General features: G+C 41.9%; 1 protein-coding gene across 4 annotated transcripts; it reads right to left on the bottom strand.

Moving 5' to 3' along the window:
• Positions 1-700: 700 nt before the first annotated feature.
• On the bottom strand, positions 701-23526 carry SLC35F2 (solute carrier family 35 member F2). Of its 4 annotated transcripts, XM_064505062.1 has the most exons (10): positions 23298-23374; positions 22500-22754; positions 22239-22388; positions 17062-17237; positions 16384-16511; positions 10740-10899; positions 8886-9042; positions 8035-8087; positions 7601-7755; positions 701-2024 (listed from the first exon to the last, which is right to left on the bottom strand). In XM_064505062.1, exons 4-10 carry the CDS (start codon positions 17204-17206, stop codon positions 1800-1802), a joined length of 1023 nt encoding a protein of 340 aa, XP_064361132.1. In that variant the 5' UTR covers positions 17207-17237; positions 22239-22388; positions 22500-22754; positions 23298-23374; the 3' UTR covers positions 701-1799. The 4 variants fall into 4 exon arrangements, with proteins under 4 accessions (XP_064361132.1, XP_064361133.1, XP_064361134.1 ...); XM_064505063.1 differs by lacking the exon at positions 22500-22754 and having other exon boundaries at positions 23298-23395; XM_064505064.1 differs by lacking the exon at positions 22239-22388.
• Positions 23527-24946: the final 1420 nt, after the last annotated feature.

Here is a 24946-nt window from a genome sequence, read left to right as displayed (position 1 = left end):
AGACCCTCATTTGGCTGCTGTGTGCTTTATTACTGCACTGTTACACACTACAGTAAGTAATGACACAGGTAATATTGGATGAGATTTAGCTCCAGGTTGCAGGCATTTAAAATGAGGTAGCTAAATGCAGATGCTGCTATAATGACCTGGCTCTCTCAGCTCTCTGTAGAGACAGGGAATCCAGATACCCTCTCGTAGCCATCCAGTGCCATCTCAGATGGCCTTCCTTACCCACTCTCATCCCCAGCTGCCTGTTCAGCTTCAGCTGTATAAATGTCTATAGATGCCCCAATTTAGGTGTCTCAGTCTGTGTCCTGAATCTTAACTCAAGTAGTAAAGCAGAAGATAACTGGGCCCAAGTGCTCTCCACAAAACATCAGCACCTCTTTACTCTTCTGGGCATGAACTGCTCAGTGGAAAGACAATGTAAGCTGCTTTAGTACCTGCTGAATATTTATTTTGCTATCTCTAAATAAAATCAGGTAACATTTTTGCCTAATCATTTTGGTTGAATAACTTACAACAGAAGTGCACAAAACCAGTCTTTGTCATATGATCACCAGTATCTTCAGAAAATGTAGCTTTACTCCTTAGGGTAAAATTAAGTGATTAAAAGAATCACTTGGTCAGTAAAATTCATAAACATAACTTTGAGTAATAAAAGAAATTCTAGCTTAAAAAATAAACAAAGAGACAACTCTTCAGCTACTGAAAACTTTATTCAGCGTCACTTCATACAACTGAAATATGAAGGCTTGCATCAGAATAAAAAAAAGATCCAAGAATGGTTTTACTGATGTTAAAACTGCAGCCATATCAATTTTAATCATTTATTGTAAGTATGAAAAGGTGGGGGAGGAAAACTGCCAATTAATCTAGTGAAAACACTTAACATTTTGGAGATTGTCATTATTGCTGCAATGAGGATTGGCTAAGACTTTCTCTTTTTTTCCCCCCAAAAATGCCAATTTTATCAGAATGTCTCTGCAGAAATCTGTCCCATTTCAAGACAGTTTCACTGAGAAGTGAACATCAGTTCAAACCCTTTTGCTGTCTCATCCAGAAAAAGAATACATTCAGTTCTTACCGGACAGAGGAGGGGCTTAACTCTGTCTCCTCCACCTAGTGGGAATGCACCAAACAACAGCCTACTGAGATAAAAAGCAGATTACAAAAACACATATTCAAACTTCCATTACTAGTAAAACTGAAAATAAAATACTTGTTCTCTGCAGCAGCCCCAGCTGCAACAACGGCTGCAGCAAGTGGAACAGATGGCCGTTGGGGTGGAATGTAAGAAGCAAACGCCTCCAGCGGAGGAATAAAGTCCATCAACAAGTGAGAGGTGTACGTATGCGACGTGGCTTGCAGAACCAAATCTAGCGAGAAGCTGAGGGGCTTCCCAGCACTGACGTGTGCCAACCACAGAGCACTCAGACAGCATCTTGCAGATTTAGGTCCCTAATGTAATATAAAAGGTATTTGCTCCAGCTAGTGACCTGAGAGCTTGCTTTGGCTTAGTTTTCCCTGAAGCATTTGCCGTTAAGTTAATCAAATATTTAAAAATAACAGTCTCGCTTCCCAGAGACTCAACATAAATACTACTCTGTCTTCTTCTAAGGGCCAGATTTTCTGCAAGGGTAAATCAATAGTTTCACTGACTGAGGATCTGGCCTTAAAAGTCTATCCAGTGCATTAAAATCAGTGCAGCACCCTGGCAACAGAACAATTCTCCAGATTAATATTTGAGGGGAATTTTGGCAGTAAAGAAGCTCTAATTTGAAACACTGCCATTTTTTTTAATTGGTGCTGACCACCACAGTTTCTCCTCTTGTGAACTGTACTGTTCCAGCAGGAGTTTCGCTGTCGTTTTCCTCAATCTTTAGCGCAGCGTTGTCCAAGCCAGCGCTGACTGTGCTGGGCTGTGGCAAAGTGGTGGGTTCTGCAGTCCGAGTTGGCGTGGAGCAATACAAGATGAAGCCCACCATGATGACAACGAAGGACAGGATATAAAGACCTGAAAACTGTCAGAGGAAAGAATAAAGTGTATTAAGTCTTGTCTGTTTTAAAAACATACAAATGCTGCCTTGTTTAAGAATTTGAAAGCTACACTTGCCTTTTAAAAGAATATTTTAATATGGATTATCACTGTGATCTATATTCAGGCCTGAAAATCAAAATCCAACAGCTCCATTTACTGATAAAACTGCTTACTGTTTTTCTCTGTCTCATCCTCAACACTCTTCTACCGGGTATTTTCTTAGGTCTACATACAAAAGTCTTGACAGATAGAACAAATGATTCTAAATGTGGTGATTGTAAAGGACAGCTGTTTCCACAGCCAAAATGTATGCTGAAACACTGTATCCCTAAGAGAATTTTGTTTTAACACAGCCAAATATTTCAGGTCCTGGCAAGAGAAGAATCTGTCCATCCTACTACAAGTCACTCGAGTGGCTGGTTCTCTGCACAACTCTTAACTACTCGCAGGGCTAGATAAATATTATTACTGGGCAAAAACCTGCTTGCTCTCCGCACATGGAAAGTCCCCGAAGACAGGGAGACCAAGCTTCCTTGCACAAGATACACATCTGTGCTACTTACTGAAAGCGAACAGTTAGAGCCGTATGAGGTAAGAACACGAACTGCCGTGGTACATTAAGCATGTGATTCGCTATCATTTCCTTAATTGATGAAATTCTGACAACAGGCAATATTCATCCATCTTGATAGAAAAATAAATGCTTACTTCATAATACTGGATTTAGTAACACAAAGTGCCTGAGTCATACACAGCTGGCAAGTTTTTCAGGAGGTTTGCTAAAATTTACCTTATTGTCTTTGACAAACCACACTGACTTAAACAGTAGGATGATGGCCATAGCATATCTTACATCCCATTGGCAGGACATTATAAAGTTCTGGACCTCAATGGAAGCAGTATTTTTACTCAGGAAGGTTGGGTCATGGTCAAGATTTTCAACAGAGTCTGAGAAATTCCAAAATACACTCCAAACCCCCTGAGCTTCCTTAGACTTGCTTGAAAAATCTGTTCTAGCTTATCAAGCAGCAGAGCTGGATGCAATGAATGGTAGGAGTTGGAAAGGCACAGGACTGATCCAAAAAAGACTTCGGTGTCTACAGCTAAGGCACTGTGATTCCCAGCAGGCACTCACTTGGTCTGGAAAGTGCACTGAACCCTTGGAGGGCACCACACAAGTTGAAGAGCAGGCTGAAACGCACCAGCCCTCTCTCCACCTTGCAGGCTGCTTCCCTAGTGGTAGGCTTGGACTCAAATCATTCGCTCTGTGTTCGGGAAGGGCCACGCTCTGTAAACCTCCTAATGGAGGCAGCAGCAGTGCCTGTGGTCCTACCCATGACTGATTCAGTTTCATCACACAGGCAGAGCTTGTGTCTGTACCGAGGCACCTGCACAACTTCTCCAGAGTGCAATCTAAGGACGTGACTGAGCACGCGTTTGTATGCAAGTAAATGCGGCTGGCAGGCAAGTTTGAGCAGTTAGAGTAACGTCTAGATCCTCTCTAATAGTGCATACAAGAACATAGGTCTCCTTGATGCTGATCTCAAAGTCTATAGGTGAGTGGATCTATCTGGAGATGTTAAGCAGAGTCGTGTGTCTGACATCCTGCTCCCCCAGAGCTCCAGGCCCAACATCAAGGATGCACTGTTGAAGTCTCCACCCAAGAGTATCAATCCTCTCAAGGCAAAATGCCTTTTTTCTTTCCCATAACCCAGCACGACTCCCTGTTTTCTTTTAAAACCTAGATGCTGGAAAAAGAGCAGCTTATCATGCCCATCTTTTACAGAATATCGTTGTATTTAGATCACCAAGCCAGGAAGCAGGAGACGCAGGCAACGTCCCTATCAGTACCCTGCGCAGTGCCAGGCCACAGGCACTGTGCCGTGACGGCTCCTATTGCTCAGTTGCTAGCTGCGTCTCTGGCATGCTTTTGGTCTGCACTCTCCCAAACAACTCCAGACACCACTTGGAAGTTGGCATAAGCCAGGGACAACAGATAGCTTGGATGCAGCCCTTCGCTTTAGAGGGCAAGAGGGTTTAGCCATAGGGATGAGAACAGTCCCTAGCACTGTTCAGTGTACTACTGCAAGATGTAGTCCCAAGGCAAGGCCTCCCCCGAGCTGGGAGGTTCACACTGTCATCATCTGCTACCGAGACAAGTGCCTGACCTATAGGTTACGGTCATGCTTCTAGACAGAAGAAACTACATGGCATACAGGAAAGGGTAGATTAGAGAGCACGGCTGCTGAAGCCTCATGGTTAAGACATAATCTGAAGTCATTGAATAAAATAGGATTTGGAACAGGGACCAGACCGGTTAATTAGTTCTTCCTGTCCTGCATGTGGATAAAAGTTTGGGAAAAGAATTTTTTAGCTTGTTTAGCCCTATTTTGAAGGAGCATGTGGAGACTCTCCTACCCCTAAACATTTAGTTGATCAGTTTTAAGATGTCCATTTATGCAGTAAGGATAATATCAGTGGTGTGTGAGCATATGCATTATATGCATATTTATATATATATGCTCACAGAAATCACAATACATATGCAAATGACATCACATTAAAATGCCTTCCTTTTAAATGCCAGAGTGCTTCCCTTCCACCTTATTTCAGAGTCAGAGTAGTACTAAACTGTTTTATTATCAGCCCAGAGGGAAGAGTTCGTCTTGTTCTGGAGTTATGCAGAGGCTTCTCAGAATTAATTCATCTGTGAGTAGACACACAGTCATCAAGACAGGGCACAAAAATGTTGCGATATAGCTTTGGTACAAGGCCTGCTTATGTGCTAGTGGCTATTGACACAAGTATACCTTAACCATGCTGCTCCACCAGGCCTACACCCTTTGGAGGGGGGAGGCATGGGGGCCTCTGTGGTCTTCTTCTTGGTTTTATTTAGTTTCAAACGTTGCAGCAACTTTATTGCTTCAGACACTGATTTTAGTCATACCTCTGCAGTTTATCTCCCTTTATTCAGTAACAAGTCTAAAGACTACTTTAAATGTGACAGGCTGACTGTAACTCCATCTAGTGTCTGTATTTGCAGTATACTATTTCCCTAGGAGTTTATGCAACAAACATTTGAAGACCCTTTTTTAAGATGTCTTGAGGGGTTCTTCCTCTTAGACATTCTTGCATATTTGCCATCACACCTCACAGCTTTTGGGTAGCTGAATGAGCACATAATGGCAGACGAAGTATTAAGCTGAAGATGCATTTTGAAGCATCCTAAAGGGCAAGGAACTCAAAGTTTTACCGACTCCAGTGGCAGCTAAGGACTTGCAGCACCTTGTAAAACAGAAATGTAATATTTCTTCACACCAGCTATCTATATATATAATCAGCTCATTAGGAGCAAGCATACCAAAGATTAGCTATGGAGTAAAAGAAGAAAAAAAGTTCATCAAGGCAGTTATGCCAAATTCACATTTTGTATGCAGCAGACTCTTTTGAGGCTGGGAAGTTGAGTGCGTTAGCAAGACGCTGCACTCAAGCTAAGAACTCATACGTGCCTGGGCTCAGCCTCTGCTGCACCAAGACGTGTTTGTGCTGCTTCCATTTCAGAGCAGGCTCAGACAACAGCAACTCAGAGCTCTCCGCAGCTCAGCTCTTCCCACTCTGCAGCCCAGCCAAACCTCGAGTGGTTTACTGTGAAATACCATTTGGTAATGGGTAAGTCTTTCCTTACTGAATAAGAATAAAGAGTGATTTCTTGCATTTTTGTTTGTAGATTCCTGTATCCAGTGCGCTTTCTAATCTAGGAAATGTCCTGCCTGGTGTTTTGCCCAAGCGGGAAAGAAACTATATGGTAACTTGGCAAGATTTTCTACTGCTAAGTGTAGTGTTAAAAGCCCTGCAAAAATCAGGCTCCCTGAGTTCTCAGTTCCTAAGTCATCTCAGATCCTGATTACTAAAGATGTTGCATTATTATTTCTCCCTTTTTTGTTACTTGATTGTTTCTAACCACAGATGTAAGTTCATGGTAGTAGAGCTGTCCTCCTCCAGAGAGCCTTCTCTTGAATGTTTAGCGTGGTACTTCATTATCCCCTCCGTCCCCCATGAAAAACAGACAGTAGTTTCAAACACCCCTCGTTCCACCCTGCCATGTGAAGATGGAAACAAAAGAATTAAATCAACTGGCATCAAAGCTGTTTAGCCATTTCTCCTACTTCTCACTGGGTCTTTTTAGTCACTCATATTTTAATATACATCTGAAATTTTCTCAAAATGCAGCCCCAAAATCTTCCCTAATTCATTTTTCCTTTTTGCTACCAAAATACCCTGCAGTCAGTAATTACAGAATGATCTGCTCCCAGGAAAATCTCTCCGCAAAATAAGTTAAAATCCTGAAATTTAAAAGTTTACCTATATCCCTTCCAAAATTTTTGCCTATTTCTTCATATTAACTATTACAGATACAGATCTCTAGTCAGTTCTTGTGCTAAAATCTGAGCTATCTGGTGCTAAAACGCATTATTGGAAGTGACCAAGAAATGATTATTTTAATTTTTAGAATGTAACTATGGTTTCCTACATTCATTTTTAATGGATGCTTTGTAGTTTGGAGCAGTAGCTTGGAGCAAATTTTGAAACCAAAAGTGGTGAGGAAAGTCAATAGCTAGGAATGTCCTGAAAAGGAAATTCTAGCCCAAAATTGGATCCTAATCTAACCTGTTGGATTCCAAAATAAATTGGCCTTCACTTTCAGAAATAAATCTGACATAAAAGCTTCTGGCTCTCCATAATGCTGAAGAGAAAGCAACCACATGGAATAATACAAATTAAGCGTCTTAAGCAAAGTTCACAAGCTTCTCACTAAGCCCTTCCAGTCACTGCGCGACTCAATTACTCCAGTTGCTACAGTGAGTGAGGTTCCCACAAATGATTCTGGACGAAGAGGGTAGGTCAGAATGAAATCTTTTTAGCACTGTCATTTAGCTTCAACAGACATCTCAGAAAATATTTCAAAGAGCAATAAAAATAACTGCCTCTTGCAGACCTTACAGAACTATATATTTATCTGCATTTTTTTCAGTTCCTTTAGTTTCTCCTCAGAAGCATTACTGACAGAGATTGATTCTTCTCCCAAGACATTTGTAATAAGCAAATTAAACTTGTAAAAGAAAATATGATTTTCTGAAAATCAAATCAAGCCACTACTCCCGCAGACACCAAAATCCTTTCACGACAGTTGGATTCAAACCCCCTGTTTGTAAGGGAGAGATGAACCAAATCTAACAAACACAAACTCTGTGGAGTTCCAAACAGGGACTAAAATAAGAATCTATCATTTGAATCCCCAGTAAATTGTTTACTATCTCTAATGTTAACTCTAACTTATTCCATGAAGTATGAAATTATTTTACAGTCACTAACTACGTAATGGTGCAATGCTCTGTAATTATGTCCTTCTGATTGACATCTGACAGTAATGAATGATATAATCTGTACAAACATAAAACTGAAATCAGTTTTGAAGGGCGATTAAGAACAATATGATTTATTTATAGTTTTGGAGTAAAAATTTAACTGAAACTATAAGGAATGAATGAAGTTACTTACCTTATAGTAAAACAGGAAAAGTCCGAAGAAAAGACTGTAGAGATCTGCAGTCAGAATGCCCAAGTTGACTGATGTTGCACTAGTAACCTTAATCACTACTGGCATGAAGCTATACAGCCCAAACATACACAGGGCAAATACTGTGAACAGTAACGCTGTAAAAAAAGGATGGCCATTTAGTGTAAAGGCATCAAACAATGATTTTAAAGAAGACTGATACTACTCAGATGTTTCAAACCATGCATCCTTTAAATCTCATCTCTTTACTAAGTAGCACAGTTTGCAGAAAATACATATATTTGCAACAATGTAACATGAAGGTTGTTATTTAATATACAGAAAAAGAAAGTGGAAAACCCACTGTTCTAGGACTAAATGGTTATTAGTTTTTCCAGTGTTCTGTAAAAATGCATACTATTTTGTCACAAACATACCAATTTTCCAGTTCCACTGAATTTTCATTATGTCCTTATGTTCCAGAATGGCTCTAGAGTTAAAGAAAAATATCATACAGTAAAAAAAAAAAGAATTCAAATAGAGAATTTAATTATCGGAATATATATGAAATATTTCAATTTTATAATCCCTGAATTTTTTGTTTGAAATTTTATTAAATAACAATAACTCCAACATCCAACAAGCATGAAAAAAAGACTTGACAATTCAAGTGCTTGAAAGTCAAGAGCACTTTTATTTAATTCTTATGATTTCTTTCAAGGCTTTTTCATCCTTCAGAGATTCAGTTCTATTTGATACATCATTTGAGGAAATAATTAACTATAATGATGAGAAATGAGAAACATAAAATTCTTTAGATAGACTTCAGTGCATGTGGTCTCTTACTCTAACATGGTTATTTGTAAGAGTATGCATGCTTCATTTTAAACTTAAGTTTAATATGGAAGCCATCCTGCTAATCATTATCTCCGAAATCTTTCCACAGAGAAAACCCATTAGGAAATGCATTCCTGTGAACAGTCCTCAGCCTACTAAGCGTCCTCATGAAGGTCAATAAAATCAAGAATACAGGCAAGTATGACAGGTATTCGATTTGCAGGATTTGAGCTTTACAATTGCTGTAATAAGGGTAGAGCAAATAAAAACGATATATAATGGATGCTGCACAGCAACAAAAATGCAATTCAAATGAAAGATCTCCCATACAAGTCAAATACAGAGTTAGCAAAGAATTAATTTAATAATAACAGCATCATTTCATGGTAGACAAGTAATCATCCATAGAATAGTCTTAATTAATTTTAAAATAAATATATTAGATCCTTACAGCTGTAGACCGCTGATAATAGTCCCAAACAAGCCCACCATTCCTAGAAACTCCACTCTGCTCAGATTTTTCACAATGTATTCCTCACTCACATTAGAAATGGCATACAAAGAAGCACCAAGAAGAACTAAGACATCTCCAATCACCACGTCACTTCCTGTACAGAAATATTAATCCACAATAAGGGTAATGCTGCAAACACTTTTCAACTTTCCTTAAACAGACAAGCAAATTCAACCCAAACATCTCTGTCTTTCTAGCACCTCTCAGTGTAAGTGGAAAGGATGTGTATGTGTAAAGGTAGAGCTGTTGCTTGGTGCCTGAACGCTAACACTGCTAATGACTTGCATCACCCCTGCAGAGTGTGGAATGAGCAAAACTTCGCATTTAAATCATATCCTGACCAAGACGCTACTTTTGGGGTTGGTCCAATTCTCCCTGCTTCTCCTGATGTCGGGCGTCACAGGAACTCGAGAGGAATTGCAGGCTAGCGCTGCAGTCCAGCTTTCAGACTATTGCTCCTGCTTTTGCAGTAAGGCATTCAAGTCTTGCCAAAGTCAATTTATTGATTTCTGTGGACTGAGCTTCACGTTTATGACAGTTCTTAAGCAGGTGCTGCAGATGTGCGGTATCAGGTATCATGTGATATATTGACACTGTGCTAATGGGACTCCCTGTAACACAGTCACTCATCAAGCAAATGTTGTTATGCATTCACTCAATAGCAAGATAAGGGCTGCTGTTTAAGTCCTCAAATTGATTTAAAATTTCCTTCCCTAAGCGAGTTGGCAGTCACTAAGGAGATACGCCTGGAATATGAGGGAAAGCAGTACTAAGGATACCCATGTCAGTGAATAAATCACAACTGTCCTAAAATCCTAAAATTTTTCTCCCTCAGGACTTTGACATACTTGTACCACATAGCATTGATGCTAACCCTCAGTTTGTCATGCTATCTTACCTGCAGTAGATGTCCCAAAATAAAGCTAAGCAGGCTTATCCCTATGCTGCCCGATGAAGTCAATGCTACGTTCCTGTTCCCGCTGAAATTTACCTCGCCTTATATGCACTGGGATTCAAAATAAGATCACTATGATGTGGCCTGATTGCGCGTCTGGCATAGAGAAGAGAAGATGAGGCCAGCCCTAACCTATGCCCCTTTGGGTGCAGGCACCCAGATGCCAGGCTCCCTCTGGGAGGCCCCAGCAATTCCCTATGCTCTGCCCACGTCTCCTCCGGCCCTGGCATCGCAGGGCAGCGCTCTCCAGGCTGTGGCCAGTGGACCTTGGGGATACACAGACTACTTTTTATGGGTCTGCAAAAGAAAACTCAAAGAAGTAAGCCTGTTATTTAATAACTTTTGATTTGCTATTCATGCTCAGGAAAAATCTTCAGGGAACTGTAGATCAGAAAAGTCTGGCTGCCAGCAGGCCGAGAGTGTGAGCAAGGTGAGGTTTGTAGGGAGAGGTAGCATCTTCTATTAGACCACCTCATACGATTTGTAAAAGTGACCAAGCTTTCAAGAAAAAGGTCTTTCATCAGGTCTGAAGTCTTTCATCAGGGCTAATAAGCAGCAGCAAACTTCAAGCTTAACACAGGTGTTTCTCTTTCAAGATGGAAGAAATAATCAAAATCTATAAGCAAAAAGATTTCACAGCTCCCTATAAAATCGACATCTCCTCAGCCACTATCTTCTTGGCCAGGAAACATAAATAGCAGTTAATCATCTCCTCTTCTTGTTTAAAATAAAATTATATCCATTCCCCCAAGTTTGCTCCTCTTTGTCCTTTGAAAGTTAGACCAGCACAGGAACCACACGTCTGCATTTCCCCCTTGTGAGAAAGATTTCCTTACCTTCGCTGTCCTGCCTCCCGGCCAGTATGTCTGCGCCCACCATTGTTCCTACGCCCAGCAAACAGACAGCAACAGCAATAAAATGGATTAGTTTGTATCTTGCACGGAGAATGAACCATGATAAAGCCATCAGCACAGGAATCCCGAAACAATCCAGCAGCTGTGTGTGCAGAGAAACGATTTCAATTAGAAACCTACCCCAAACTTGGATATCACTATCGTGAAAGCAAACATACAGGCTCTTACCTTCCATCACTATCTGACATTAGCCTGTTGAAAGGCACAAACCAAACCCAATAGACTAGTTTAAACAGAAGAGGGGTCAGACCCACATTTCACCATGAAAAGCATTTTGCAAGTGAACGAGGGGTGTTGGGGGGGGGGGCTTCATGCTCTCCTGTTAGAAACTCGTGGATCTAGAAACTCTTCTAACAAGGGATCTAATCAATCTGCACAGCTTCACAAATTAGAACCAGGACGTTGCACTGAGCCCACTTTGCTCCCCATGACACTAATGCAAGGAAGTGGTTCACTGACATTTCATTTTTTCCATCAGGTTTTGTCTTTCCTTTCTTAACAGATTTCAGCTGTACTTGTCTACTCTCTCATCTTTTCACTCCTCTTCAAAACTGTAATTAGAATTTAGGGCTGAGTACACACAATGTGCAAATCTGGAACTATTAAAGAATACTATTGATCTAATTTTACATCAAAGTGAATAAGACAATAATCTGATCCTGAAGTTTTGCATCTGGCTTTTTTAGTACATGTGATGGAAGAAAGATGCAAAGTTGATAGCAGGAAGACAGGAAGGAGAGAACAGCTTTCCTAAGGTCACCTTCCCAATGTTGCAGCTTCCCACAAAATCATGCACAACGCACCCATGCATTTTCAGTCCACTACTCTATTACAGCCAACTCTGAATTAGTCAAAAACGGGTAATTCACTCGGTAACTTATCCATGCCACAGCAGCAAGGACACACAAGACAGCTTGAGTCCAGAAGCACTTCAGACATGTTTACGGGCACTGCCCTGAGCAGACTTATCAGCTAAGGCTCAAGGATGTCTGCACTCCATGACAAGCAGTGGCACCTATTTCTCTTTCCTTTCTCCATTATCCATCTCCGCATGTTGCTAAACTCTTAGGTATGTAAGCTACACCTTACCTTTGCCTTTCTGTTAAACCCACAAACATTCTACCTATTCTCCTTTATTACAGAAAATCAAGACTCAGCTATATACGTAAAACAAAAACAGGGAGCAGCATAAAACGGACATAATGCTCTAGAATAACCAAACTACACAAAGAAAACTGAGCTAATCATAACCGGTTTTAATATTTAATTCAATTAAACAGACGTGTTTCTGAATTTGTCTGGAGGGAAAAAAAGAGAGGCATATTTTCTGGCCTGTCTCAGTATAATGCCATGAAAATACCTAAGCAAACAGTCTAGAGCAGAACATATAGCCAGCCTTCCAAAGACTGCTCTCAAATTACGCTTAAATGTCAACTCTTAAAACAAGGCTTCTTGAAGTCACAATGAAACACTACGGCCAGGTCAATAGGACCATGGCATAATTGTTACAATCAAGATAACAGCCCTTAGTCCTTAATGTTCATTGCTAACTTCTGCCTGTCTAAATGTGCCACTTTTCAGTTTTCTCCTGTGCTTGCTTCTGTTAGTTCATTCATCCGTTACAAGGGTTTTAACCAAACTTGTAAAACTGTAATGATAAGGCTATTTTCCCTTGTTCATAACTACCTATATTAAGTAAGTCTTACCAGGACAGCACTAAGGGAAGTTAATACAGGTTAAGTCCTAACAGTGCTCTCTAATCCTTCCACCTATTGGTCTGTGTTCCCTGGATTGTCTCCAGCTTGTGCAGTTTGAGAAGTCTGTGTAAAAGCACGGGCACTTACCTAGGCTATATTAGCAGACGTCAGAACTACACTAGTCCTAATATGTGCTACCACATATTTCAATACAGCTTTGCTCTATGGTAAGAGTATCACGCTATGAGTTTCTATCTGATCACAGGCCTTTTTCTCCCTCTTTTCTTTTGTCTAGACTAAGAACATTTTTAACACTTCCCCTGAATGTGACTGCTTTTTCTAGTATCAGACAAGAAGTGTCATTTATCTGTTTCATCAAAATGTATGATTTGGCCCTCACAACACTGTTTTTCCACATTTGGTCTCAACCAGTTTGTTCTGAGTAAGGAGGTATATCTGAAAGTGCTGAGTCTTAAAGATTTCTCTGGTGTGAAATTGTAATCACTGAAGCTAAAAAATACTGCAAAAATAAAAAAGGAAAATGTTCATCCCCTTGGTAGTAGACATATCATCCCCTAAGTAAGCTTTTACTTCCCCTTTTATTGAGATGTTACCATGTAGCTTTCTAACCTCCAAGCAGTTTTTCAACCCAAAAGAGTAGAACAAAACCCTTTTTTTAAAAAAAAAAAAAATGTTTAATTAGAGTGTAAAGGTCTCATAGATAATGAGCCACAATCTCTTTCATTAACACTGGATAGGGAATTGCTGCATCCAGACCAATAACATACTCTAGAGCTACAGCACCCTGGTTAGGAGACTTGCATTCAGGACAGGCAGGCACCAGATGATGAAGAACTTGCACTGGTAATCTATTCCAGGGGACTATTACCCTCAATTACAAACAAAAGAAATCTGATTTCCAACTACTGGATCTTGCCTTGCCTTCATCTACTAGGCTCAAAGAGTTTTCTGGAGGAAAATGCTCTCTTCTGTGTAGCATCAAGATCAAAGAGGTGCAAAGCAACCGTAACATCACAGTGAATTTATGCCAGTGGAACCATTTAAAAGAGTGAGATTTATTCAGTCTTTACAACATTTGTGGCAGTACTCCTAGGTACCAATTGCTAGTGCCAGTACAGCCTCAGCAAACCCTTGTCTTATTCAATTCTGCCCTGCATTTTTACAGGGAGAAAAAAAACACAACCTGTTGATTTGATTTACATTATGACTCAAACCAGGTTTCAACCACACTGCTTGTAGGAAGGTTTTAATGATAGGGTAAATTATTAACAGATGTTTTAATAAACAGTTAAGCAATTATCATAGATTGTTAGAGGTCGTTAGTTTGCTCACAGCTGCCAGCTCCAGACAGCTTACAGAGTGAGAAAGCTCAGCAGCTCATCCTGTTTGCTTGCCTGTATGGCTCCCAGAGGGCAGCCTCCAGATGCACTCCAGGGGCACACACTACTTTTTCTCCTGATGTGGTTAATACTCGTCTATGAGCTGATAGTCTGTCAACAGCTGCCTATTAAATGCCCCCACCTGAATTGTATGACGAGCAAATGCTAACCGTGCCTAATAACATATTAACAATGTGGAACCACACTGCTTGCTTTGTGCTATGAAATATGTGGTCAAACGCGTTACACGGAGCAGTCCAGTCAAGTCCTGTTGCAAGACCGAAACATTTGTATCTCGCAGTGAGAAGTCCCACCGGCATTGTCTCAAGCAGAACTGAATGAAGAGCTGCAGCTGTGGACCAGAGACTTTTTTCTTTATTTATAGAGAAAGGAGAGTTGCCATCCCAATGCTATCTCTGCAAAAATCTCCCAAACCCTTCCTTGCAATGCTAACATTTAATAACTAGAGGAAAATAGTTTTTGTTTCTTTTGCGCCTGTGAGAAAATACATGGAAGTTCCTTGCTGAGCGGAAACTTACCTTTGAAGAAAATCATGAGGCTGAGCTAAAGCTCCAGCCAGCCAGCATTTCAACAGTGATCACACTGTGCTCAGAAAAGGTGTGATATATTCCTGCCTTGTTCTTGTGCTTCCTGGGCATCCATTTATGGCCACTACTGAAGACAGAATATTAGGCTAGGTGCTCTGAACCAGGATGGCCATTCTTATATACTAATGTTACTGCAGAACTGCTTGCTGCTGGAGCAAATCACAGACCTTTTTGTCCTGAATCTCATTTCTGACAATGGTGGGAAACTGGTTACTCCATGGGATATGCAAGAAATCTTACTGCAACAGGCAGTTACAGCAAATTCATAACACTGAATTGACATTTAAAGAGGCAGCAGCCTGAAGGTTATCAGATGAGAAGGTTCGGCAAACATCTGAGTTTGGTGACTGGGCAAGAAGACCAACTGTACCTATTCTTTCTTCATTTCTATGGAAGTAGTCATGGGAATAGCTTTATTGCTTCTGAGAATTTGGACCAAAGTCCTGGCTTCTTTGGCTGTGAATTATACGATCAAACAACGTTTCAGTTATCAGCTTAACTTGATCTTGAGACAGAAACACGTCACTGTTAAAACTATAATTTCTTAGACATTACTCATAAGTTTATTAAAAGCCTAATGAGCCATAATACATGTGTGTGAAATGGAAAACGTGACAATGATAATCCTTCAGACATATGTTATTGTTCTTTAAACAGCATAAGGAAAAGCCACTGCAGTTTTCTGAAGGGAACCCAGATCACAGGCATTTACTGCTTTTCAGCTGCTTCTTTTAAATATTAACCCTGATCACTTTGACTCTGCAAATCACTTGATAGCTAAACACTACTTTTCAGCTAACAGCAAAATCCGTATGGACGTTATTCTTTTAATAAAATAAGTGGGACCACGAACCAAGCCACAGATCCACATTCAGGAGGAGTGAGCACAAGCTGGCTCAGCCACTGAAATATTCAGTTCTTGCTTCTGCACTGTCCCTTCTCTTGCTCCAGCAAAAGCAGTTTTGGAGGCACACAGTAAGCTAATTCAGAGAAACAACATAGCTTACCAATTTTCTGACAGAAGACAGGTTTTTTTCTAACCTCAGTCAGTTCCCTAAGCCAGTTTGTGATGTTGTAGCTCAAGGGAGATGGCTGTGCAAGCTTAGGAACAAGCCATTGGAGGCAGGAGGACGGCACTAACTCTTCCAGCAGTAGCACCAGCTTACGTCTGCATGTAGCAACAAAGAAACTACAGCCTGAGTCCTTCTGCTACCAGAGCTATTTACAAATGCAAGATTTTCCTGATGCAGTAAGACAGCACCAACCTTTGGCACTGCACACAATGCTACTGTTTACTGTCACTTCAGGAGCCTGGCAAGCTGATGTCCCTTCCCTCTCACAGAGAGGGGTCAGAACTGAAGCGCCACGTCCCAAAGCCACAGGCCTGGCTCCCTCGCTGCGTAGGTCGGAAACACCAGCTGACTTCCACTATTTCCTCACATGAAGGCTTACATCTCGCAACGCCTCCCACAGCTTCTAGGGCTAGGCACGAGATGGACCATGCTGTGTGCAGCAAGAACCTGGGCTGAGTAAGTATTATCTGGTCCTAAATCTTTATTTTGCATCATGAAAAGAAAGATTAAGTAGCTGTCAGCAAACTCTTAGAAATGCTTTCTATCAAAAATACTTAAGAGTTCAATTCAAGAGCTGGCACTGGGTAATACTAGCCAATTTTCTCTGCTTCCTGGAAAAGTTATGCATGATGCAGGATGCTCTTCTCTGTACCGCAAAGAGAAAATAGATATTGACAATGTTTTTCATATGTAAATAGCTTCTATGTCTGTCCTCTGAAATCTCATTTCAGAAACCAGTCCAAAACCGTAAGAAAAGCAACAGTCCGGAAAGGGAGATTGGTCCTTACCTGGACACTTGTAAGGGTCGTGTATTGGTATGCTTTTACAATCATGTAGTTGGCTTCAACATCAGCCAGTCCCAAAAGGATATACTTCCACCACCGCTGTTTCAGAATTTGCAGAAGACTGTCATTGCCTGTTTAGAAAAAAGCACCAATCAATATACGGTCCTTTCAGAAGAGATGCTGCACAGGGATATTGCTTTTTAGAAGCATAAATAACATTGAGATGTTTGATTTTGGTTACCGCATCGTAAAAGATATAGTAAAAACAAAAAGCAGCCTATAAGAAGACAATAAAAATGGTGAAAGGTGGGGAATTCCACCACATGAAAAAAATTTAGAAGATCAGGACTGTTTAAAGAGTGCATTAATAAGATGTAGGAAGAATATTAAATAGCCTTCTGCTAAAGAGATTTGTTACAATAAAGATTATTTTCTCCTAACATAACATAGGACTTTAACGAAACCAAAGAGCAGAAAATTTTAAATAGATAAAATGAAACGAAACGCACACTTAACTTGTGAAATTAAGTTCCATGTGTTATTACAAGACAGGAATTTCAGCAGAAAACTTAAAAAGCTTGGACAAATACTGAGCAAGTTGCTTAGTTTCAAAATCCAAGAGGAAAACGTAGAAGAGAACAAAATGATGAACCAAAATCTCCCACCCCATATTTTACATACCAGTCCTAAATGCCAGCATCGTTGTATAAACTAGAAGAAGCAAAGAATAGTTGATAAAACTTTGAAACATTGGAGTATTCACTTGGTATTGTTCTGCTAGGTACTGGCTTGTAACAGCAGTCCCACAGATAAACAAGGAAAGCATCTGGCCCAAAATTATTGTTTTCAAAATATACCTGTAAATGTAAAAGACAAGATAGTAAGTTTAGAATTTAACATTCAAAGTTTTTGTTTTTAAATATTATCTTGTTTTACAGAGAAAAGGCCATTTTTCACATTGAGTAGAAAATGAACCATCATCAATGTCCATATTTATAAGAAGGAAAATTCCTGTTTTCCTGGTAAGCAGTGTTTTGCCTACTCAGAAGAGCTATTCTTACCTCATGACAGTCAGTAAAAATGGGCCAGGCCAGTTTAAACCACCAAAAACAGAGACTGCAATACCTACGTGAGTATGTACAAGCAGCTTACCTGGGCAAGCTCAAACCAAAGTGAGGAGCTATGCTCATCCAAAGGGATTTTGATATACATGGCCTGAGCTGCATCCTTTGTCCTCCAGCTACTCCCTTTCTGTCTTTAGCCAGGTCAACAAAAATCTGCAGCATGGAGATAAGGCACAAGTGCCTTCAGCCTCTTGCAAGACCTGAGTCTTGAAAGTGCGTTGAAACCCTTGGCTGAGCAGAGCTAAGGAATTACAAAAGCATTAATACTCATTGTGGGGTTTTTTTCTGCCATATCCCATCACATTCTGCTGCAGTCAGGGATGGAGTTAAGAACACATTCTGGCCAAAGACCACGTTAGTTTTTGACATGTTTAGATGCTATTATGGTAGTTTTTACTATTTCTTCTAAATCCAACACACAGCTGAAAAGTTAAAAAACACCCTCATGCTATTTTAGTAGTAATTCTCCACCTAACATAAAGTGGGCTGTTTCAGATGTTCTAGACAGAAAGACTTCTGTGCATCTTTTGGTTGGCTATTTTTCTTGCCACTGCAGCTGTGCAGATTTGCCAGTGCTGGCTCTGCCTTTATACTCACAAAGGCTACATAGTGAGATTGGCTAGATGCCATACTGTCTGTACAGGGCTGCAGAGGGTCACATCTGTTTACTCTGAAGACTATTGATGGCAATTTAATTGTCTGCATAATTGATTTATTTGTTGCTACTCCAAGTCATCAAGCAAGGTACGCAAGAATCCCATTAGAAGTCTGCACATATACTGTGACCACAGCTCCCCGCTGTAATGACAAGGCACACCTGCATTCAAGCACAGAAGGGACAGCAACACTGGCTGTTTTTCCAAGGTGCATGACTTTAATGTAGTAAGTGCCAGGTCACCTAGCTATGATGGGCAATCCAGTTACCAGGCAAATTCATCCACAAGAGGAGTGTCTTCTGGGGCGCTAGAGCCAACTAAAACCATATCATCAATCCCAAATAAAATGCTGCGAAACACATTTCTCTTTCCAACTCCCCTTTGAGGAGGCAGCAACCCCCTGGGAAGCCTAGCCATGCTGCAGATTCCAAGAGGTTCGAGTCCCGCATTTTCCTACAGCTTGCCTTGAACACCCCAGCAACAGTGCACACACATTTTGTAAGTATTCATGTACTATGTCAAAATGTTATAAAGTCACATTCACCCTTGTGTGAATAACTGTTTCTTGTAGGTGAAAGAATGGAGATTCTTACATCTAGCATTGCAAACACCAGAGTCAACAGAGGAAAGAGAGTAAAGAAATGGAGACCATGCTTCAGCTGGAAATTTTCCATGGCTACTCTGTAGGGTGGTATTAACTGCAAATAGTGCTGTAATATACATATGTAAGAAGTGGTTACTGCAAAAAAAGCAAAACCTTCGAAGTTTGGAAGCTACCACACCTCTGTCATACTGTTTTTTAATTTTACCAAAGACATGACTGCACTGTTTTGTGAACCAATTAGCCCATGTACGCATTCTGCCTAATCATTCTGATTTGCAAGCTCATCTAGAGAAACCACTTCTTCAGGTGCTATTGAGAAGACTGTGACATAGATTAATTAAAATTTCAAAGATCGTACCGTTCCTCTCAGGTAGGCATGACCAAGGTTTCTAGCTCTCCCTTTGCCAGCCCTATGAAGTCTGGCTCCTTTGTAGGAGGCAGGAAGACAGGCAAAGACTCAGAGAAATTTCAAGGCAGAAATAATACAGTGAACTATAGCGAGGGAAAATGTGGTTTCAGGAATTAAATATATGTACTCCTTATTAATCTAATAAAGAGCTCCCTGCTTGAATTTAGCAGAAAGTATTTCTTCTTTGCCCTCACAGCAGGAGACAAGGAGCAAGCCTTTAGCAAGCTTAGTAAGCCAAAGTCACTCTGCTGCTTGGACTAGCTGGGGTGAGGGTATGGAGGTGGGGATCAAACCCAGTTAGAGGTGTAATTGCACCAAACAGCTGTAATTTTATTCTAGCAGAGCTGTGAGGTCCATGTAGCCCACAAAATGAAGAGTTCTTGTCAACACATGAGCCCTTAGGGGCTCCCATACATGCAACAGATCTATGTGTTCCTATGGCTCCTTTCTAAGAATTACCAGTAAGAGCCAAAGCTGCCTTTTCTGCTAGACACTCCACTCTTCTGGATGTGAATCACCCTTCACTCATTTCCTCGGTGCTGCCACAGAGACGTGGAGAAGTACAGGCAATACAACCCTGCGAGAACCTGGTCTGTTGAACATGGGCAAGTCTTTGCACACCTTCTCCCAGGATATGGGGAGAGCAGCTTTGCCCAGAGAGCTTTGCTCTGTGCTTCTTTGCACTGATTGCACCCTCTCTGCAGCAGAGGCCTGGAGTCCAGGTGCACAGCACTTTGGCAGACTGGATAGTTATCATATTCCAGAGACAGGCTGAAAAGGCAGAAATCTGTTACCATTCGTACTTGCTAAGGATTGATCAGCTTCAACCATCCATCATCTATTAAAAAAATCAAGGAAGACCTTCTTGTCCCCTTGCAGTGGAGTAAGTCCATTGCGCCTGATCCTCAGCTTTTATAATAATTAAGCTTCTCCAGTTTAAAGTTCCCAGAGAACTACTTGATTGCATTTTTGCATATGGGAAGAGAATCAGGTCAAGACTCTCCAGAATTGTTTACTTAGTGGTTACTCCACCAGCAATTGTCTCCATTTAGTTAATGTATATCTAAGCATTCCCACAGTATTTATTTCTACAGTACTGAAGACTTCTGGCAGGGCAAAAGTTTGGTCTTCATCCTGTCTAATTCCCTTCTTTACTCTTCTCCATTTTAATTCAGGCTTTTTTTTTCCTGTCTCTCTCTACTAAACAGAGTCAAAATGTTAAGATCAAAAGAGCTGAATAAAGACACTGTTCCCTGAGAGCAGAAATCTGCCCTCAAAAAATGTCTTCTACGAATTCCAGTATGCTGCGTTTCTGGCAACTTTCTCCACTATGTGCATATTAACAGCCTCCTGCACTCGCCCTCACAGACACCAGTGTCACGTGCAAGTCTCACCACGAAGCAACATCTTCTCTCCTCCCAGGACTTGCTGGTGTGCTGCTCCCCGGGCAGCGCACTGCGCTCAAGGGAGCGAGACGGATGTTCGAACAGAGCAGGATCACCCCTGTCACACGCAAGCTCAAGTGCTTTGCTATTTCAGTGTCCACTAAAATTCCATAGCAGAAATTAGAAAACCTCTTCATGAAGTATACTATTCTCTACAAAACTCTGCAGAATTTGAGAATAAGCTTTAAAATCCATAAATCCTATTGGTTTCATTTTGCAAGACAAAATCGAAGAGAGAAACACTCCAACCTCGAAAACATGACTTTCCATTCATTCTAATATTGACGTGACTATTGATTCCTGTGATTTTCTTATTAGTATTTTATGATTGTTTTTTAAATATATTAATAATTAATTTTTCCATGATGGAACTTGGTCCTCTCTGCTCTTTTTTTAATGCACTGGTAAGGATTAAATCACTTTGGACTCTTAGATGACTCAAAGTAAGTGATCTGAAATGGTCTTTCAGTTCTATAATTCCTGCTAGTACATTATATATATGTATATATGTAATTTTTAGTGATTTCTAATTGGCTAGTGGGTAATTACTTCTCCTCTACCTTAAGAAGGTAGGTGTATCTTATTTAGCTATACCTACGGCTATGACTAAAACTTGCAGCCATTTCTGGATTCTTAGAACAGATGAAAACTGGCCACAAACTGGTCTAAAGATAATGCTGAACTAGCCAACTAAATGTGCAGCTCCTGCCATTATAAGAAAGTCAGACTGGCTTTCTTTGGATCCACATGAAACAGAAAAAAAATACACCAAGATATTAATTTCCTCAGATACAGACTGAGTGTATTTTAAAGAAAAATCTAAAAAGCTCACACTTAATTTTATTGACCACTATATTAATAAATCCTATAATTTTATTATGATTTTTTCACTAAAACAAATGCTGTAATTTGACACTTTCTTTTCAAAAATTAAGATCATTTATACCACCAGTGAAATGCTAATAGGTAAAGTTTGGCAACACTCTTCATGTAAATAGTTTACTCACATTTCAACTTTACCTGATGAACCCTTCTTGAATGGGAAAAAAATGAGACCATTTCATTTGAATAATGAGCTCAAATTAATTTGTAAAGGATAAGGAACTGAAAATAAAAACAGATTTTGTTTCAAGAACCAGAAAGTCTTATTTCTATGGGTTTTACTCAAAAACAAAAATTTCGTTTCCTACATAAAATTACTAAGCCTTCATAAGCCTCAAAAAGGCCTATAAGAAAGCTCTGAAATAACCTCGACTGAGCCACCAGCTGTGTGGAAAAAAAATCAAAATTCAGTTCAATGTCTCAGATAAGGCTCTGCCAAAGACACGGAGAGCTACTTATTTTCTTTCAAGTATCATCAGTAGAATTAGTCATATCCTTTGGCAACATCTTGGCAAAACTATTGGCAGAGCTGAGGTTACTGGGGCAGCTCACTAAGGTCCCATCTTGTGGGTTTGGGCATTCCTGACAGGCAGAGGAATGAAAAGAGAAAAACTTAGGCCGAATCTCAGCCCCCCACCATGCTGAAAAGCTTTACATAAGAAATCATTATAAGGAGGAGAAAAAAAAAAGAAAAAAAAAAAAGACAGACAGAAAGACAGATAGACAGACAGGCCTTACCCTGGGGAACAGGCTTCTGCTCGGCCAGCGCACCCCTCTGTGCAGTCTAGCCTTCAAGCTCCAGACTATAAGCGCAAGGCTGGCAGCAGAGCCACCACCCTGTACTCGGCAGCTGAGGGCATTTGGTGCAGTAGTTACTAAAGGGCAAACCTGGAACCCAAAAAAAGCCTTTCAAACAGAGATTTTTTTCCAGATGAAAAGTAAGTGAATACTGGTCTTGGAAGGAAAGCTGGCAGTAGTATGAGGGATCACCACACTCACCAAGAGCAGTACTTTGCAAGGATAAGCTTTGGGATGCATGCAATGCTGCATAACTTTTAAGAGTTTTTCCCCAGCTTTTCATGCTTAACCAACGCCTGTTCTAATTGATACATTTTAAAGTTGTAAGGTGATTCAAGGAAGCAGGGGGAGGAGAGCTTGAGCTTTCTGGATTCCAAGCTTCCTCTCAGCCATCTTGTTCTGTTTTCTTTTTCCCCTTTTTACCACCTGTGCTTTGCAGCAACGCTGATAGGAGAGCTATAGCAAAAGAGGGAAAGAGAAAAATAAAATTAAAGCGAGAACTACTAGAAGAGTGAAGGGTATGTGCACAGGTGTGAGAGTACATGCTCACAGGCGGTTTTGAGATCATTCTTCATTCACGGATTTTGTAAAGAGAGCAAAAGCAAAACATTTCTACCCTAAACCTACAAGAGAAGAAAATCAGAGACATCACTCAGTAATTCAACACGTAGCCGCAGCGGCTCTTCCAAGGCAGGAGACGGCCCTGCTCACGCAGGAGCGGCAGAAGCCCGGGTGCCCCCGCACGTCCCCCGCGGCGCCGAGCCCGGCTCCCGGCTCCCGGCCCGCGGGCAGGCTGCGGCGCGGGGCCGCGGCTCCCCCGCACCCGCGGGCGGCGCACGCACCGCGGACGGGCCGTTCCTGCCTCCCCCGCTGCCCCCGGCCGGCGGCTGCCGCGGTGGCGGCCCCGCCTCGGCGCCGGCGGAAGGGCGCGGGGGCCGCGCGGGAGGCGGCCTGGCCCGCCCGGCTCCACGTGGAGCGGCGGCGCGGGGACTCACTCACCAGGTGCACAGCTTGGCCCGCAGCAGCGCCAGCAGCCGCCTCGGCGCGGCGGCAGCCTCGGGCGGCGCCTCGGCCGCGGGAGCAGCAGCAGCGGGAGCAGCAGCAGCGGGCGCAGCCGGAGCCGCGGCCGCCTCCATGCCGGGAGCCGCGGGCGAGCGCCCGCCGAGCGCCGCGCCGGCAGACGAGCGAGGGAAGGAGCTGCGGGGGCGGCGGGCGGCGCCGGCCCGGCCTCGCCCGCCGCGGAGGAGGAGCCGCGGCCGGGGCCGCCCCGCCGCAGGGGCACGGCTCGCCCTGGCCGGGCGCCGGCGCTCGGCTCTCTCCCTTCCCGTGCAGCAGCACAGGCGTGCTGCAGTTCAGCGCATCAAAGCGGCTCTAAACCCTTTGCTTTTAATTTCTCCCAGCTTTGTGTCTGCACAGCTTCGAGCTCGCGTGAGGGCTTGGTTCCTCATCTTCACGCCAACAGCTCCCATGCCTAAGGACTTCTCCTGCCCTGCTTATCTTCGCCCATGTCCCGGGCTAAACCACTCTATCCTCACCTGCAGAACCGGCCGCAGCTGGCACATCCTCCTTGCTGCTTGCTTTTATGACTCACTTCCCCTTTCTGCACGGCCGGTGCTGGCATCAAACCCTAGAGGTGCCTCCCTCCGCAGCGAATGCGTTACGGTAATTTTGGCACGTTTACCTGAGCGAAAAGTGATGTCCTGGCCATGTTTGTGCAAACGTGTCGCAGGCCTGGCTCTGCTACCATGCTGCCACAAGCCACTGCTTGTGCCTATCCTTGCCTGTGCCTCACAGAGCACCAGGGCTCCGTCCTTGTCCCTGTCACACGTGCACGCGTGCACACACACACTTTTCAGATACTGTTTTTCCCTGCCACAGTTTTCTCATTCAGGCTCTGTTTACCTTCCTTTGCAATTACCACAACTTATCCTTGGATGATTTGATTTAGGAAAGTAAGATAGGCATTTCTCTGCCATTTCTTAGGTGATCTTTATAACTATATCGTCCGGTCCCTTTTCAGCAGAAACATGAACTAAAATTCAAGTCTTCCACTTTTCAAGGGCCAGGCCCTAACCACCAACGTACATGACTAAGTGGGAGAGGATTGGCCCCAAAATCCTGTGTATGATTCTGCCATCATATAATGTTAAAGCTGAAGGTCAATATGTAGGTCATATATTTATATGTATATACACTCCTTTCTGTATTCTACTAAAATGATAGGTATATTTCCTCTGCTTGTATAACAGAATAGTTTATGCATTTTTCTTTCAAATTCCTAATCAAAAAGTCCTGCTGTGGCTCTTGCAAGAAATCAGTCAGTTGCGAGTAGTGTCAGTGCTGTGCTAGTCATGAGTCAGGTCATGCTGGTCATGACTTTCCATAATTTAAAATAAAAATAAGATAAAAGAAAGATATAGATAAGATAAAAAGAAACAGTACTATCAGGGCCTGCATATTTTGTCATATCTGATCTCCACAGCTGTGTTATTATTATCTTTGCCTTTAATTGTATTTGTCATGTATCTATAATCTGCTGCTGAAGTCAAGAACAACGATGGAGAACTGTGTCTTCGGGGCTTTTTGTGTTCATGTAAGCTAAACTCTTGTCATTCCTTGCCACACGTACCTGCAGCAGCCTCTGACCA

This window comes from Dromaius novaehollandiae, chromosome 1 (genome assembly GCF_036370855.1).
Source record: "Dromaius novaehollandiae isolate bDroNov1 chromosome 1, bDroNov1.hap1, whole genome shotgun sequence".
NCBI lineage: Eukaryota > Metazoa > Chordata > Aves > Casuariiformes > Dromaiidae > Dromaius > Dromaius novaehollandiae.
Note: the sequence above shows the minus strand (reverse complement) of the source record. Positions and strands in the feature narration are given on the sequence as shown.